Source organism: Rutilus rutilus (assembly GCF_951802725.1).
Source record: "Rutilus rutilus genome assembly, chromosome: 25".
Lineage (NCBI taxonomy): Eukaryota > Metazoa > Chordata > Actinopteri > Cypriniformes > Leuciscidae > Rutilus > Rutilus rutilus.
This window is the reverse complement of record NC_140229.1, coordinates 6,850,863-6,865,770: the sequence shown is the minus strand read 5'-3', so window position 1 is coordinate 6,865,770 and position 14,908 is coordinate 6,850,863. Positions and strand designations below refer to the sequence as shown.

The window sequence follows — 14,908 nt, the reverse complement described above, 5'->3', positions numbered from 1 at the left end:
AATGTATGATCCATCATGAACAGGAGAATCAGACAGTGATGACCACAGACTGTTGAGCAGATGTCTTGTATCAGACAAGATTGGGCAAATATTCAACTTGCAAAACTTCAACAATTAGTATCCTCAACTCCCAAATGATTAAAAAGTTTAATTAAAAGGAAAGGTGAAGTGAGACAGTGGTAAACATGCCTCTGTCCCAACTTTTTTGGAATGCTAGAAGCTATTAAAATCAAAACTTGTTTATATTTACAAAATAAAATTAGGTTGGTCAGTGAAAACATTGGAAATATTTTCTTTGTACATTTGTCAGTTAAATAAAGGTTTAAGAGAATTAACAAATCACAGATTCTTGATTTTATTGCATTTCACTAAATGTCCCAGCTTTTCTGGAATTGGGGTTGTATATTGGTTAAGCCTTTAAATACAGCTGATTTTCAGCTTCCTTTCGTGACCAGGTGTTTACCAAAGGGCGGTGTGTAAACCTTTTGGACATGAATGTGAGATATAATTAGAGCTGGGATAGAGGAAAAGGAGATTTCTCAAGTTTATTTATTTAATTGGTTTTAGTTACATCTTTTTTCCTTGTTACTCCCTCTTCAGATCCCCTAGACTGAAGTGGTATATATATATATATATATATAATGATAGATAGATAGATAGATAGATAGATAATATACTGTAACTGTGGATATGTACTGGGAATTTAGTTTTTATTTATAAATAAAAGCTTGGCATATAGTAGCAGGGGAGATACTGAATGAGTACATATTTCTGTTACAACAGCCGATGAATTAAAACCACCCGCTGGTATATCTGAGTGGCCGTATAAAATACAAGTACAAATTAATTTGTAAAAACAGACACACAAATACACACAACAGACTGATGCAACAGTTGCTGCTGTTTACTAGGCCTGCAGGGTCAGTGATCCTGCCAAAATTTATGAACTTCCAAAGCCAACTGGATAATTAAAGGAATTGACAAAAAAAAAAAAAAAAAAAAAATGTTTTAAATGTTTATATAATTATTTGCATCACTTTTTATGAAACAAGATAATATAAAAATTACATCAACTTACTTGAAAAGTTACATTAAGATATTGCATATCTTTATTGTTAGGCTCCACTGTTTTTTACTCTGTGTAACTCCACTCTTTAAATTAATTTGAAGTTCCTCGGTTTCAGATGTTAACCCCTGAGGCCTGTTATAACCCATTTTAATAATTCACTTTGTGAGAAACCACATTTGAGACTTACACATAGTTATATATGACTGTCCTCTTTTTGTCATTGTGTTTTTGATTTATGATAAAACTGATGAAATAACTGATGAAAGTGAAGCGTAAAGTACATAATATCTACTTTTATCATTTATTTCAGTGGACTGAAGATTTGTGCTTCTTGCTCAATTTACTTAATGAGCAAATAAAATAAATGAACATTGTAATTTGTTCTACCGTGTAAAAAGTTTGGTTAATTGTTAAATTCTAATTTGGTGTGAGATGCATGTAGTGTAAATTACAAAGATAAACTGTTAATCTACCTACTGTATAACATTAATGCAGTTTATGTGAAATTGCTCTCAGAGTGAAGGTTTAACCAATTTAATTACAATTTATATTGTGTAAAAATATCAACCAGAGAGGATGCTGGCTGAAATAGTTTCAGAGTTAGGATGTGTTTAACTGTCTTTTTAAACCAGGGATAAAATAAAGCATAGACCAGAGGATTCAGACCTGAGTTTGTGTACAAGACCCATGTCAAAACATTTATGGTTGTGGAAGAGACTACTGATATAGAACAGATATAGTATGGAATATAGCACAGCAGATAAACTGTCACAATGATTCCTAATGTCAGAGCAGCTTTGCGCTCAGATTTTCTCCTAACCGAACCTTCCATTTCACATTTACCACCCTTAATCAGAGAGTTTATAACTTTCACTTGCTGATGTACTACATAAAAAATCCTCAAATATAAAGTTATGATCAGGATACAAGGAAGAATAAAAGACATGAACAGATCAATGATTCTCCAAGCAAAACTCATCATAACAGAACACTCTCCATAACACATGTCTGTTCTGTGTGAAGTGTCAAAATATCCACTATTAATTATAAAGGCAGTAATATAAGCTGAAGAGCAAATCCAGCTCAGACAGATGCTTATTAAAGTTTTAGTAGTGGTTATTTTCTGTGGGTACAGTAAAGGGTGACACACAGCCACATAACGATCAACAGCAACTAAAAATAAATTACTGAGAGATGCTGAAAGAGGCACATCAATAAATATTGAATAGAATCCACATAAAGTGTCTCCAAAGTACCAACACGTCTCAATCAGCCTGGTGGCCTCTATGGGCATGACAAGTCCCATAAGCAGGTCGGCCACAGCCAGAGAGAGAATAATCAGGTTGGTTGGAGTGTGAAGCTTCTTGAAGTGAGAGATGGAGATGATCACCAGCAGGTTCAGAAACACAGTCCATGCTGACAGCAATGTTACAAACACATATATGATATTGTATTCATGTCTGGGGCGTTTTTCCTTGATACATGATGAGTTGATGGCAGGAAAGCAGTATTGAGTCTCATGATCCTCTGTCTCATAGGCCATGAGTGAGTCTCCTCCTGTTAGGAGTTTGTTCTGCTCTTCTCTTCTGCTCTATTGTCGTTTAATTTATACAGTGTCTGGATCAGACCAACCTGCCCATGATACCGCCCACTCTGATGCTGCATAATTTTATATTATTTATTCATTGTATGCATTATTATATTTAGTCACACAATAATATGTGACCTGATCCAGCAAAATGAGTCACAGTGACCCAAATTTCAAACCTGAGCTTTTGGTATTAATGGAAAGAGGAGACCATAAGCTTTCAAATGATATCCTAGTCAAAGTCATACCTTGAATGGTTGTAAATATATACACATTTGAATTATGGTCGTTTGCCCTCTTTTTCCAATTGAAAACCTGAGAAAATCGCTTTTAAAGTTGTTTGCCCGTTTTTTGTTGATATCTTTCAAAAACCATTGCATTTAAAGGGATGACCTATTTATTGTACAGCTTAATTTGACCAAAGACATTAATAAATGCTATTATGCCAGGCTGAAGCTCAAATTATTTTAAAGGTTTTATTTGAATAAATAATTTAAAAGGTACTTTTACAAACATTTACTAAAATCAGAAAGATTGAACAGATGTGCTACAGTTTTGCTTGAGAGAGGGTGTGTGTGTGTGTCTGTGTGTGTGTGTGTGAGAGAGAGAGAGAGAGAGAGAGAGAGAGAGAGAGAGAGAGAGAGAGAGAGAGAAAGTGAGAGAAAGTGAGACGCAGAGAGAAGGAAACAGAGAACAAATAATGTTAGCCTACGCAATCATATCTTTGTGTAGGCTAGTTGACAATAACAGTGTAACATATTCATAATGGATATACCAACTGTTAAATATTGGGTTAAAATAAATCAAACACATTGCACATTGTAATGGATTCTCCTTGTAGATAAATACACTCACAGAATAATTGCACTCACTCACATCCATACACGATAAATACCACAGGGCTGTCGCTGTCAGAGGATGACACGTCTCCAGATTCAAAACAATCACTAGCCTTAGCCACTCTTGATGACCAGCAGCAGAGCTTAGGTTAGAAGCCTCCAGTGAGTTCAACGCTTTTGGCGACTTTTTAGCGACTTTGCTCTCTTTTGACAGCGACATTTCTCAAATTAATAATATTTAATCTTTCTGACGAGATCTGCTAGCTTGTTTACACAGAGCGCCACGAGTCTGACAGGAGGATGGCTGGACCAATCGCGTGCCGGTCAGTCGAAATGAGGCTTCCCATTGACAAATGATCAGCGTTTGTGTACATTTCTAAGCTTTTTGATTGGTTCTATACAACGTGTAACACCATATTTGGAGAGCAGAGACGTTTCAGGGGATACCCGGGAAATGCTCAGAGGTGATGAGTGGGGTTGAGAAAAGCAATTATTCATTTCCAGCGAATTTAGTAAAACTTTGTAAACTTTAATAGTCATTTAAATACCTTTACTCAATTATCTGGACTACGAAACTTTAGGAGATTATTTTTGAATGTCTGTTCTTTGAAATTTAGCACAAAAAAATAAATAAAATAACAAATATTATTTCATTGTTTTTCCACATAATCGGCCCATATCTTAAAATGGAACGCTGCGACTTCCGACTCATTTCGCCAGATCGGGTCACATATGGTAAAACGTCTCGGGTTACATATGTAACCCTCGTTCCCTGAAGGACGGAATGGCAGACGTTACGTTGATGTCCAGACGTAATTGGGATCACTTCAGGGAGCTCTATCATCTTTGAGTATCTACAGAACGAGCCAATGAACGTTGGCATGCGTGAATTGTGTCACATGCCCCGCTCCGCAGCGTGGGTATAAACATGGACATGGACACAGACGCATGCACCCTCGCTGAGGAGCTGAGATTGTGACGGCCGTACAGCGATGGTCAGCAACCGTTGCGATAGGACGTTCCCTTTCGGTCGGTCACGTTCAACGTTACGTTGATGTGCCGACTTAAGCAGGATCCCTATGGAAAACGCCACGGTTGCTGCCACATCCAGCGCCCTACGCAAGACTCTCAGACCCCCAACTGAGTGAGGCGGAAGGCCTGCGTAGAGAGAGTTCAAACTGTTGTTCCTTTACAAGTCACACAGTGGGACTCTTGGATAACACTGGGAAAGCGTGCCTTTTTTAGGGGAGAGGGACGTTGCGGAAGCCACGTCCTGCCCGAAGGGAGGTAACATGTGGAGAATACACATATGGACTGGCCGGTTAGGGGCAGTACAACATATGGAATGTCACTGGGGTGGCTCCAGCCTGAGAAGGGGGAGACTACACCGGACAGTGACGGCAGAGTGGAGTCTGCCAAGGGAAAGACACGGGCTCACCGCAGGGAGGTGATCGTGGAAGAATACACATATGGTCAGGAAAGGATAAAAGAAGATTGAAACTGTTGCTCTGTCTCTTTTGATGCTCTGGCTCTCTTCTTCTCTGGGTCCCTTTCTTGGGGCTCTCTTCTTATTCTTGGGGCTCTCTCCTTTTGCCTCCTCTTTTCTTTGTCTCTCTCTCTCTCTCTCTCTCTCTCTCTCTCTCAGGTAACATTTTACATGCTGGGTAAGATTAATGATATAAGTTATCATCATCTCATACATCTATTTTGTAACTATTTTAAGTGTAACCATAACCATATTTTGTCATTAAACCTTTTCAATTACAACTAATGTGCTAACTAGTTTTGATTTGGTATTGACTTTGAAGTGCTACAAATTGCAATACAATATCGTCACTCTCTATAGCAATGCTCTCCCACAAATATAAAGCTATTGTAACTGCGCTTATTTCCGTCGTTGGTATAAGTGGCAGTGGGTGGAATAGACAAGAAATGTGCAGTTTTCTACCATCTTACTAATATTGTTTCTTTAGTCATCCGGCAGTCTTGCAGCTTGAACCACTGCAGGAATCCACCCTTACACAGGGATCACCACACATGGGACCCAGCCTAAGACAAGTTACACAAGCGGAGCACTAGGCCTGGCGTCGGACGCTCCGCAACGTCCGACTGCCGAAGGGATGCGGAGGAACTCTACAGGGTTCGCCTAAGTGGGGAACTCGACTGGAGAAAAAAGGGCACGTATCCTCTCCATGTGGAGGGGAGTGGCGCAGCAAGCCGACACTAGTGCGGGAACTTCAGTGTTACTGGCTAGTTGAAGCGAGCACACGGGAAGAAACCGGCTCAACACGTAGGCTATAAAACCTAGCGAACGTGTTAGGTGTCGCCCAGCCCGCAGCTCTACAGATATCTGTCAGTGAGGAGCCATGTGCCAGCGAAAATGAATGAACTCAAAAATGTTTGGGCCATCACTGAAACCTCATATTTCAATAGTAAGTAATTATTGACTTTGCCACAACGAAGTAGATAAACAATAGGCTAGATAAACTGTCACAATGATTCCTAATGTCAGAGCAGCTTTGCACTCAGATTTCCTCACACACTGAACCTTCCATTACACATACGTACTTTGATCAGAGAGTGATGAGTTGATGGCAGGAAAGCAGTAGCCTACTGAGAATTAGAACAATGTGACACTGACCTTAAGATTGTTTGTTGATGTTTGTTTCTGTCGGTCTTGTAACAACAAATGTATTATTACTTATTTATTTCAATTAATAAGTCTCCTGAGAAATCATTTACATTAAACAAATAATTGTTTTAGTTTGTTATTGAGTAAATGTACACCTGAGGGTGCTATTAACAAATGTGCTGAATGTAGAGATGAACCATTAATTAAAGGTGTGAACACAAACATGGGTAAACACACACAGAGAATGCACTGATGCTCATTACTCAGGGGTCAGTTAAATCGTGTTTTGTTTTGATGCATTTTAGAAGTAGAACTTTTATTCAGCAAGTAGCTACACAAAGAATTTCTTATGAACTGTAAAATAATATGTTTGAACTTGTAAATAAAACAAATATTATTGGAGTATATTTTACTATTTCAGTATTTGTATTTCTAAATGTCACGTTCAACTGAATGTGTTACTTGTTCAAATACATATGTAAAATTAATGGATATTCCAAAGTAATATTTACTTTTGTTTTTGTCATCAAAAATGTCTACAGATGTAGTGTCAGTTGTAGTTACATGTAGTGTAATCTACAGATTGAGGACTCATCATTTAAATGAAACAGATTATTCAAAGTAAATTGAGTAAACCCAATACAACCCTAAACACAATACCACCCTATACAATACTAATTCACTTTACAGTACTGTACGTGTAATGGCAATGCTACCTTATCTAACGTATCTTTTTTTGACAAGAGAATTAGAAGGTTTTTCTATTTTTTATTCTCAACTTATTAGTTATATCTGGTTTTGATGAACAATTCAGACATAAACTATATTTTTATGTATAATGTTGTATGGTAATGTAATATTCAGATCGTTTTATTCAACTTATTATTGGTATTAAAACTGCACAAATAAAATTATAATTTAAGTGAAAATTGTATCCTAGCTTTTTTTCCAAGTAAGGAGTGGAGAATACACATATGGACTGGGCGAATTATCGGGCAGTGCAACATATGGAATGTCACTGAGGTGGCTCCAGCCATAACAGGAGGGAGACCAAACCGTCAGAGATGGCAGGGCAAACTCTGCCGAGGGAAATACATGGGCTCGAACTTAGGGAGCCCTATCGTGGATACACACATATGGATCCCCATAGGGATACAACATATGGACCCAGCCTAGCACAAGTTCACTAAGCTTACAAGTGGTAGGCCTAGCATTGGACGCTCTGCCACATCCAATGCCAAAGGGGTTGTGAAGGAACTCAAAGGGTTCGAATAAGGAGAACTCAACTGGAGCAAGAATGGCGCACGTATCCAGTCTATAGGAGGGGAATGGCGCAGCAAGCCGACACATCGAGCGTGCTTACTGTGTCAATTGGCTCAACGCATAGGCTATAAAATCTAGCGAACGTGTTAGGTGTCATCCAATTAAATTCAATCAACTTTATTGATCCCACAAGGGGCAATTGATTAAGAGCAGCATGTAAATAACAATAAATAATACAAATCACACGCATTATTCACACAAGTAACAAAGTCCATCAGTCCATCACACACACACACACACACACATAACGTACAGCAGTACACAGTATTCGTCAGCATGTGCAATTTTTCCCTTCTCCAGGAACTCTATGCGGAATTTAAAAGTTTAATCGCATAAGGAATGAAAGATTTAGAATGGCGATTCGTCTTACATACCGGGAGCGCGTAACGACGCCCAGAAGGCAGCAGAGAGAATTCACCTGCCAAAGCATGACCAGCAGCAGCCAGGATGCTCTTTGCCTTCCGCAGTATTTGCTGGTTACAAAGGACATTTAAGTCTCTCTGTTTTACGCCGATGATTTTAGAGCAAATCTTTACAATGTTATTCAGGCTATTCCTGTCTTTGATGCTCAAATTATGAAACCAGCAGATAAAAGAAATTTTTTAAAGACTCTCAATAAAAGACTGATAAAATCTGCACAGAATGACCGGCGAGACGGAGAAAGTATTTAATTTACGAAGAAGGTGAATTCTCTGTTGCCCTTTCTTTGCGATGGTAGCGCTGTTAAGATCAAATCTAAGATGTTCATCAAAGACAGTGCCCAAGTATTTATATGAAGAGACAATTTCAACCTTTGCATTATGTATAGTGCTCTCAAAAACACTATCTCGATTTCTCCTGAAGTCAATAATTATTTCTTTAGTTTTAGATACATTTAGTTCTAAACAATGGTTATCACACCATGAGATGAATTCATTTAGAGCATTCCATGATCCGATGCTGGACTTTGTAATAATGACAGCAACACAGTGTCATCGGAAAATTTAACCAGGTAGCTGTTCTCCTGGGTACTTCTACAATCATTTGTATACATAATAAAAAAAGGGGTGAAAGGACACACCCTTGAGGTAGTCCAGTAGAGAGCAGTAAGGGATCTGATAGATTGCCATTTACTGCTACCCTCTGTTCTCTGGTGGTTAAAAAATCTAAAATCCATGAAACAAGTTGATGAGGCAGGTTGAAATCACTTAACAGCTTGTTAATTAAAATATATGGTTGTACTGTATTAAAAGCTGATGAAAAATCTGCAAACAGAAGCCTTGCATGTGATTTTGGTTTATCTAAGTGCTTATATATGCTGTTCATATATGTATATATATCCAGCCCGCAGCTCTACATACATCTGTCAGCGAAGCACCTTGTGCAAACGCCCAGGAAAACACTTCATGTGGAGTGAGCTCGCAGTCCCGGGGGACAAGGTGCATCTTGGGATTCATCTTGGGATTCATACGCCAAGATGATGGCATCCACTATCCAGTGGGCCAACCTCTGCTTGGAGACAACCTTTCCCTTCTGCTGGCCTCCGTAACAGATGAAGAGCTGATCTGAGGTCCTTAGGCTTTGCGTTCTATCCACATATATCCGCAAGGAGCAGATGGGACAGAGAAAAGCCAGGGCTGGGTCTGCCTCCTCCAGGGGCAGCACTTGCAGGTTCACCACCTGGTCCCAAAAGGGAGTGGTAGGAACCTTGGGCACATATCCAGGCCGGGGTCTCAAAATAATGTGAGAGTTAGCCGGCCTGAATTCCAGGCACAATTCGTTGACCGAAAATGCTTGCAGGTCCCCTACCCTCTTGATGGAGGCCAATGCAAGCAGGAGAACTGTCTTTAACGACATAATTTTTAACTCGACTGACTGCAGAGGCTCAAAGGAAGCCTCTGAAGTGCGGTCAGCACCAGAGATAAGTCCCAAGAGGGAATGGAGGGGATGCGAGGCAGATTCAAGCTCCTCGCTCCCCTAAGGTACCTGACGACCAGGTCGTGCCTTCCCACAGATTTCCCATCCACTGCATCGTGATGTGCAGCAATAGAGGCAACAAACACTTTGAGGGTGGAGGGAGACAGCTGATGTTGATGTTGAGGGGGATGCGTGAACATGGGTATGTGTCGATGCCTCAATTGATGAGAGGTTCGCGAACTATCTTGCGGTTGAAGAGGCATCAACACTAAGTGCTCTGGCACTGCCTTTTAAACAAACATACGTGATGGCGGGTCTGGCTCGCATAGCTGAGTCTGATGGTACGGATGATCCAGCGAGATGGGCTGGGAAGCACTAGCCAGGCTCCCAGACACCATGCAAGCGGGACCAACGGGACCACAGACGTACCCGGGGTGGGGCAGTGTGGCGGAATGCAGGGACCCGACTCGGACGGCATAGTGTCCCGAAGTGGGGTCTGAGTGTGTGGTGCAACACGTACCTGCTTCCGTCGAAGGGCAGAGTGAGTGTGCGGAGGCGACAGTGCATCCGGAACACAGCCACTGCTGTTCGCTGGCAATAAAAGAGGGGCCTGAGGATGACAAGGAATAGCTTCGTCTATCACCAAGTGTGCCCTCTTGGACCCAAGAGGTTTCAGAAACTGCTCTTTAATTGAAATTTTATTGGGTACCACAACAAACAAAAGGAAAAGGAAACAAAAGATTATCCTCCCCGGCCCTCCACCGGGGGAAGGAGCGGTGCCAAGAGCAGTCTGATCCACCTCTGGGTTGTCAGTCTAAGGGTCGTTTGCACCTGCGCTTGCCTCCTGGTTTGGCAGTGGCCTGGATGGGCGGGGTCGACTTCCTGCGGCTTGCTCCACACTGAGACTTAGGTGGTTGCTGCTGCTGGGGCTTAGCGGGAGCAGAGGGCGCCGCAGGAGGTCGACTTCGGCGACGAGCAGACGAAGGCGGACAGGTGGGGGCAGTGACGCGATTCACGCATGCCAACAGTCATTGGCTCATTCTGTAGATACTCGAAGATGATAGGGCTCCCTGAAGTGATCCCAATTACGTCGTCACGTCAACGTTACGTCGAACGTGAGCGACTGAAAGGGAACTACAATATTAAACAACAATCCTTTTAAATAAAATCACTTTCCTGTTCATACGTAATAGTTTTTGTGTTTTAAGTTGATTATTAGTTGTTTGCTTGTTTATTTTAAAATGATGAGCCTTTTATATTTTTGTTTGTTTTTATTATTATTATAGCCATATTGTTTAAATGTCTTATAGTTTCCATACAGAGAAATGCACGTTTCACTTGTTTAAGGCTTTGTGTTAAATGTTTATTTTGAATTTCAAATAATTCGTATTTTCGACATTAAATAGGACTGCATGACATACTCAGTGTCTAAATATTATTTGTAAATACATGAACATGAAGGAAATAATACAACCACATATAGGGCCCTATCTTGCACCCAGCGCAATTGACTTTGTACACCGACGCATGTATCATTCCTATTTTGCACCCGCGCACAGCGGACTTTTCCCTCCACAGACGCACGACGGTGAGTTAGGAAATGAACTTGCGCTTCCGGGGGCGGTTCAGCGCAAAGAGGAGGCGTGTTCCGGCGCAAATGTTCCCTGGTGCTATTTTGCAGGTTTAGAAAACAATTCTGTGTTGCGCATGTTATTCATATGCTATTTTAAGGGCGCATGCTTGGCCAAAATCAATGTTGCGTGTGCACAACGCGCATACACTTTGCTTATCTTATCTTCACACAGACGCAGCAGTTCTCATTTTTATAAAACCATACAATATTACAAGGAAAAATATTAACACACGAGGGGAATCATTGTTGTGTCCATGAAGATGTGAAAAAATAGGCATAAATCTAGCTTACACATTTACCCAAATTATTATACGCCTGTTTAACCAAAGCTATTTGGGGGGGTTTATGAATCCCTAATGTAACTTCTCTGTCTTTTACGGCCGTGACAAGAACGTTGCTCTCCTCGGCTGTGAACCGCTCCTGGCGCGCGCCTGGCAAATCCGACGTTATAATAGCATCCGCCATGGAAAAAGCGCCTGCTCTTAAAGGGAATGTGAGATGTCGCTCTGATTGGTTTATTTCACGTTACACCCAAACCACACCTATGAATAATGAAGCTACTTCAGACCAACCCATTTTAGATTTGCGTCAGGCACAAGAGTCATTTATCCCGCCGGTATAATTGTCACGCTCAATGAGACGGAAGCAATAATGCAAGTAAAACTCTTTATTGAGGAAAATAGATGAACAAGTCTCTCTCAGGCTGGAATAGATGAACAAGTCTCTCTCAGGTTGGGTGACGCAGGGACAAGATGGTCAGCAATCCGGTGGTGTAGTGATGTGATGACGAATCGTGAAGAAATCCAGATGACGAACGAAAACCAGTTGAACACCAAACAGGAAATCAAGACAGGAACTGAAACTCCGACGGGGACTGGATACACACACACGGAAGACACCAAAACAACGATCTGACAAAGAGAGACAAGTGCGGTGAGACTTTATAGGTGAATGGATTGACTGCAGCTGGTGATGAGAGTGAGATCAGCTGGATCACTGATGCGCTGATCAGAGCGGTAACGCCCACTCGCACACACACACACACACACATAACAACAAGTACACGAGACAAGAAGGAACCAGTGAATTCATGAACCGTGACAGTACCCCCCCTCCTAGGAACGCCTCCGGGCGTCCCCAGACTCCCTTACCTGTCGATTGTAATCATCAATAAGGGAGTGATCCAGGATGTCTCTAGCAGGTACCCAACTTCTCTCCTCCGCACCGTAACCTTCCCAGTCCACCAAGTACTGGAAACCGCGTCCCCTCCGCCTTGAGTCCAGAATACGGTTAACCGAATATGTAGGTTCCCCTTCTACGAGCCGCGGCGGGGGGGGGAACCGGGACAGGCGGATTAATACGAGAACGAAACACGGGCTTTATTTTGGAAACATGAAAGGCGGGATGAATCCTCCTGTACACTGGAGGGAGTTTGAGGCGGACTGTCACCGGGCTAATGATCTTGGTGACAGTGAACGGGCCGATAAATTTGGGAGCAAGTTTATTAGAGACGGAGCGGAGAGGAATGTTCTTGGTAGAAAGCCACACTTTTTGACCAACGACGTATACGGGAGGCCTAGACCGGTGGCGGTCGGCTTTGGCCTTGGTGCGCGCCCCCACCTGGAGTAGAGTCTCACGGGCTCTAGTCCAAGTGCGGTGACACCTCTGGACGAAGGCGTGAGCAGAGGGAACCGCGACTTCGGATTCCAGACTAGAAAAAACTGGTGGCTGGTAACCTACACTACACTCAAACGGAGACAGGCCTGTAGACGACACTGGTAACGTATTGTGGGCGTACTCCACCATTGACAATTGTTGGCTCCATGAGGAAGGATTCTTGGAGACCAAACATCGCAACGACCTCTCCAAATCTTGGTTGGCTCTCTCAGTTTGACCATTGCTCTGGGGATGAAACCCTGAGGACAGACTGACAGTCGCTCCCAATAATTTACAAAACTCTTGCCAAAATTTGGACACAAATTGGGGTCCTCTGTCGGAAACCACGTCTGTCGGGAGGCCATGTAAGCGAAAGACGTGGTCAACGACAATCAACGCTGTCTCCTTGGCTGAAGGTAATTTGGGCAAGGGAATAAAATGGGCCGCCTTCGAGAACCGGTCCACCACGGTCAAAACTACCGTGTAGCCTCGGGAGGGCGGGAGGGCGGTAATAAAATCTAGCGCAATATGGGACCAGGGTCTCGAAGGGACAGGCAACGGTTGAAGTAACCCATCTGGGGGTCGATTGGAGGTCTTACCAACGGCACAAACAGAGCAAGCCAAAACAAAACAAAACTGTGGACATCACGAGCCATAAGCGGCCACCAGAATCGTTGCTTGACCAAAAACTTGGTACGACTAACTCCTGGATGACAAGCCACGTTGGAACAATGCCCCCACTGAATAACGTCAGACCGTAATCCCTCCGGTACAAATAAACGGTTTGGTGGACAATCGGGCGGAGGCGTTACCCCTTCTAAGGCCTTCTTGACCTTCGATTCGACCTCCCATACGAGTGTGGAGATGAATAGAGTCTCCGGTAAAATGCACTCGGGAGTGGACGGGCGTTCGGAACGATCAAAAATGCGCGATAAAGAATCGGGTTTGATGTTTTTAGAACCCGGGCGGTACGAGAGAGTAAAATCAAAACGTCCGAAAAAAAGTGCCCACCGAGCCTGCCTGGAGTTCAATCTTTTGGCAGTCTTAATGTATTCCAGATTCTTATGGTCGGTCCAGACGATAAAAGGCACCCCCGACCCTTCTAACCAGTGACGCCATTCTTCCAACGCTAACTTGACTGCCAACAACTCTCTGTTACCAATGTCATAATTTCGTTCGGCAGGGGACAAACGATGAGAAAAAAACGCGCACGGATGCATCCTGTCGTCTGTGAGAGAGCGTTGGGAAATCACTGCACCTACCCCCACCTCTGACGCGTCGACCTCCACCACAAACTGACGTGCTGGATCAGGGGCAATGAGGATGGGGGCTGAAACAAAGCAGCCCTTCAGTTTGGCAAACGCAGCCTCAGCTGCGTCTGACCACCTGAACGTAGTTCTGGGGGAGGTCAAGGCAGTCAGAGGTGAGGCTAGTTGGCTGAAATTGCGAATAAACCGCCGGTAGAAATTAGCGAACCCCAGAAACCTCTGTAGGGCCTTACGGGAATCTGGACTTGGCCAATCCACCACAGCCTTAACCTTGTCAGGATCCATACGTATTCCCTCAGACGACACAATGTACCCTAGGAAAGGAACAGACTGTGCATGAAAAACGCATTTCTCCGCCTTGACAAAAAGCCCATTCTCTAGCAACCTCTGAAGCACTCGTCGAACGTGCTGCACATGTTCCTGGAGAGAAGAGGAAACTATCAATATGTCATCCAGGTAGACATATATGAACTGATCGACCATATCTCGCAGCACGTCATTGACGAGTGCCTGGAAGACTGCTGGGGAGTTGGACAACCCAAAAGGCATGACCAAGTATTCAAAGTGCCCCCTGGGGGTGTTAAAAGCAGTCTTCCACTCATCCCCCTTCCTGATGCGGACCAAATGATAAGCATTACGTAAGTCCAATTTAGTGAAGATGGATGCTCCCTGTAACCTCTCGAAAGCTGAAGACATCAACGGCAAAGGATAAGTATTCTTTACCGTGATGCTGTTCAGCCCCCGGTAATCAATACAAGGTCGCAGAGATCCGTCCTTCTTCCCCACAAAAAAGAACCCCGCCCCCGCTGGAGAAGAGGAATGGCGGATGAACCCCGTTGCTAGAGAATCAGAAATATATTTCTCCATAGCCTCCCTTTCTGGGACAGAAAGCGAATATAACTTGCCTTTAGGCGGAGACTTACCTGGCAATAACTCTATGGCACAGTCATAGGGACGATGCGGAGGAAGAGAAGCAGCACGAGACTTACTGAACACCTCCTTCA

General features: G+C 42.9%; 1 protein-coding gene across 1 annotated transcript; it reads right to left on the bottom strand.

Annotated features, from left to right (window-relative positions):
• Positions 1-1,607: 1,607 nt before the first annotated feature.
• On the bottom strand, positions 1,608-2,645 carry LOC311285561 (trace amine-associated receptor 13c-like; the record flags this gene model as incomplete). Its single annotated transcript, XM_084401241.1, has 1 exon — positions 1,608-2,645. The coding sequence occupies exon 1, from the start codon at positions 2,610-2,612 to the stop codon at positions 1,608-1,610; it is 1,005 nt and encodes a 334-aa protein (XP_084257367.1). The 5' UTR covers positions 2,613-2,645.
• Between the last annotated feature and the right edge of the window lie 12,263 nt (positions 2,646-14,908).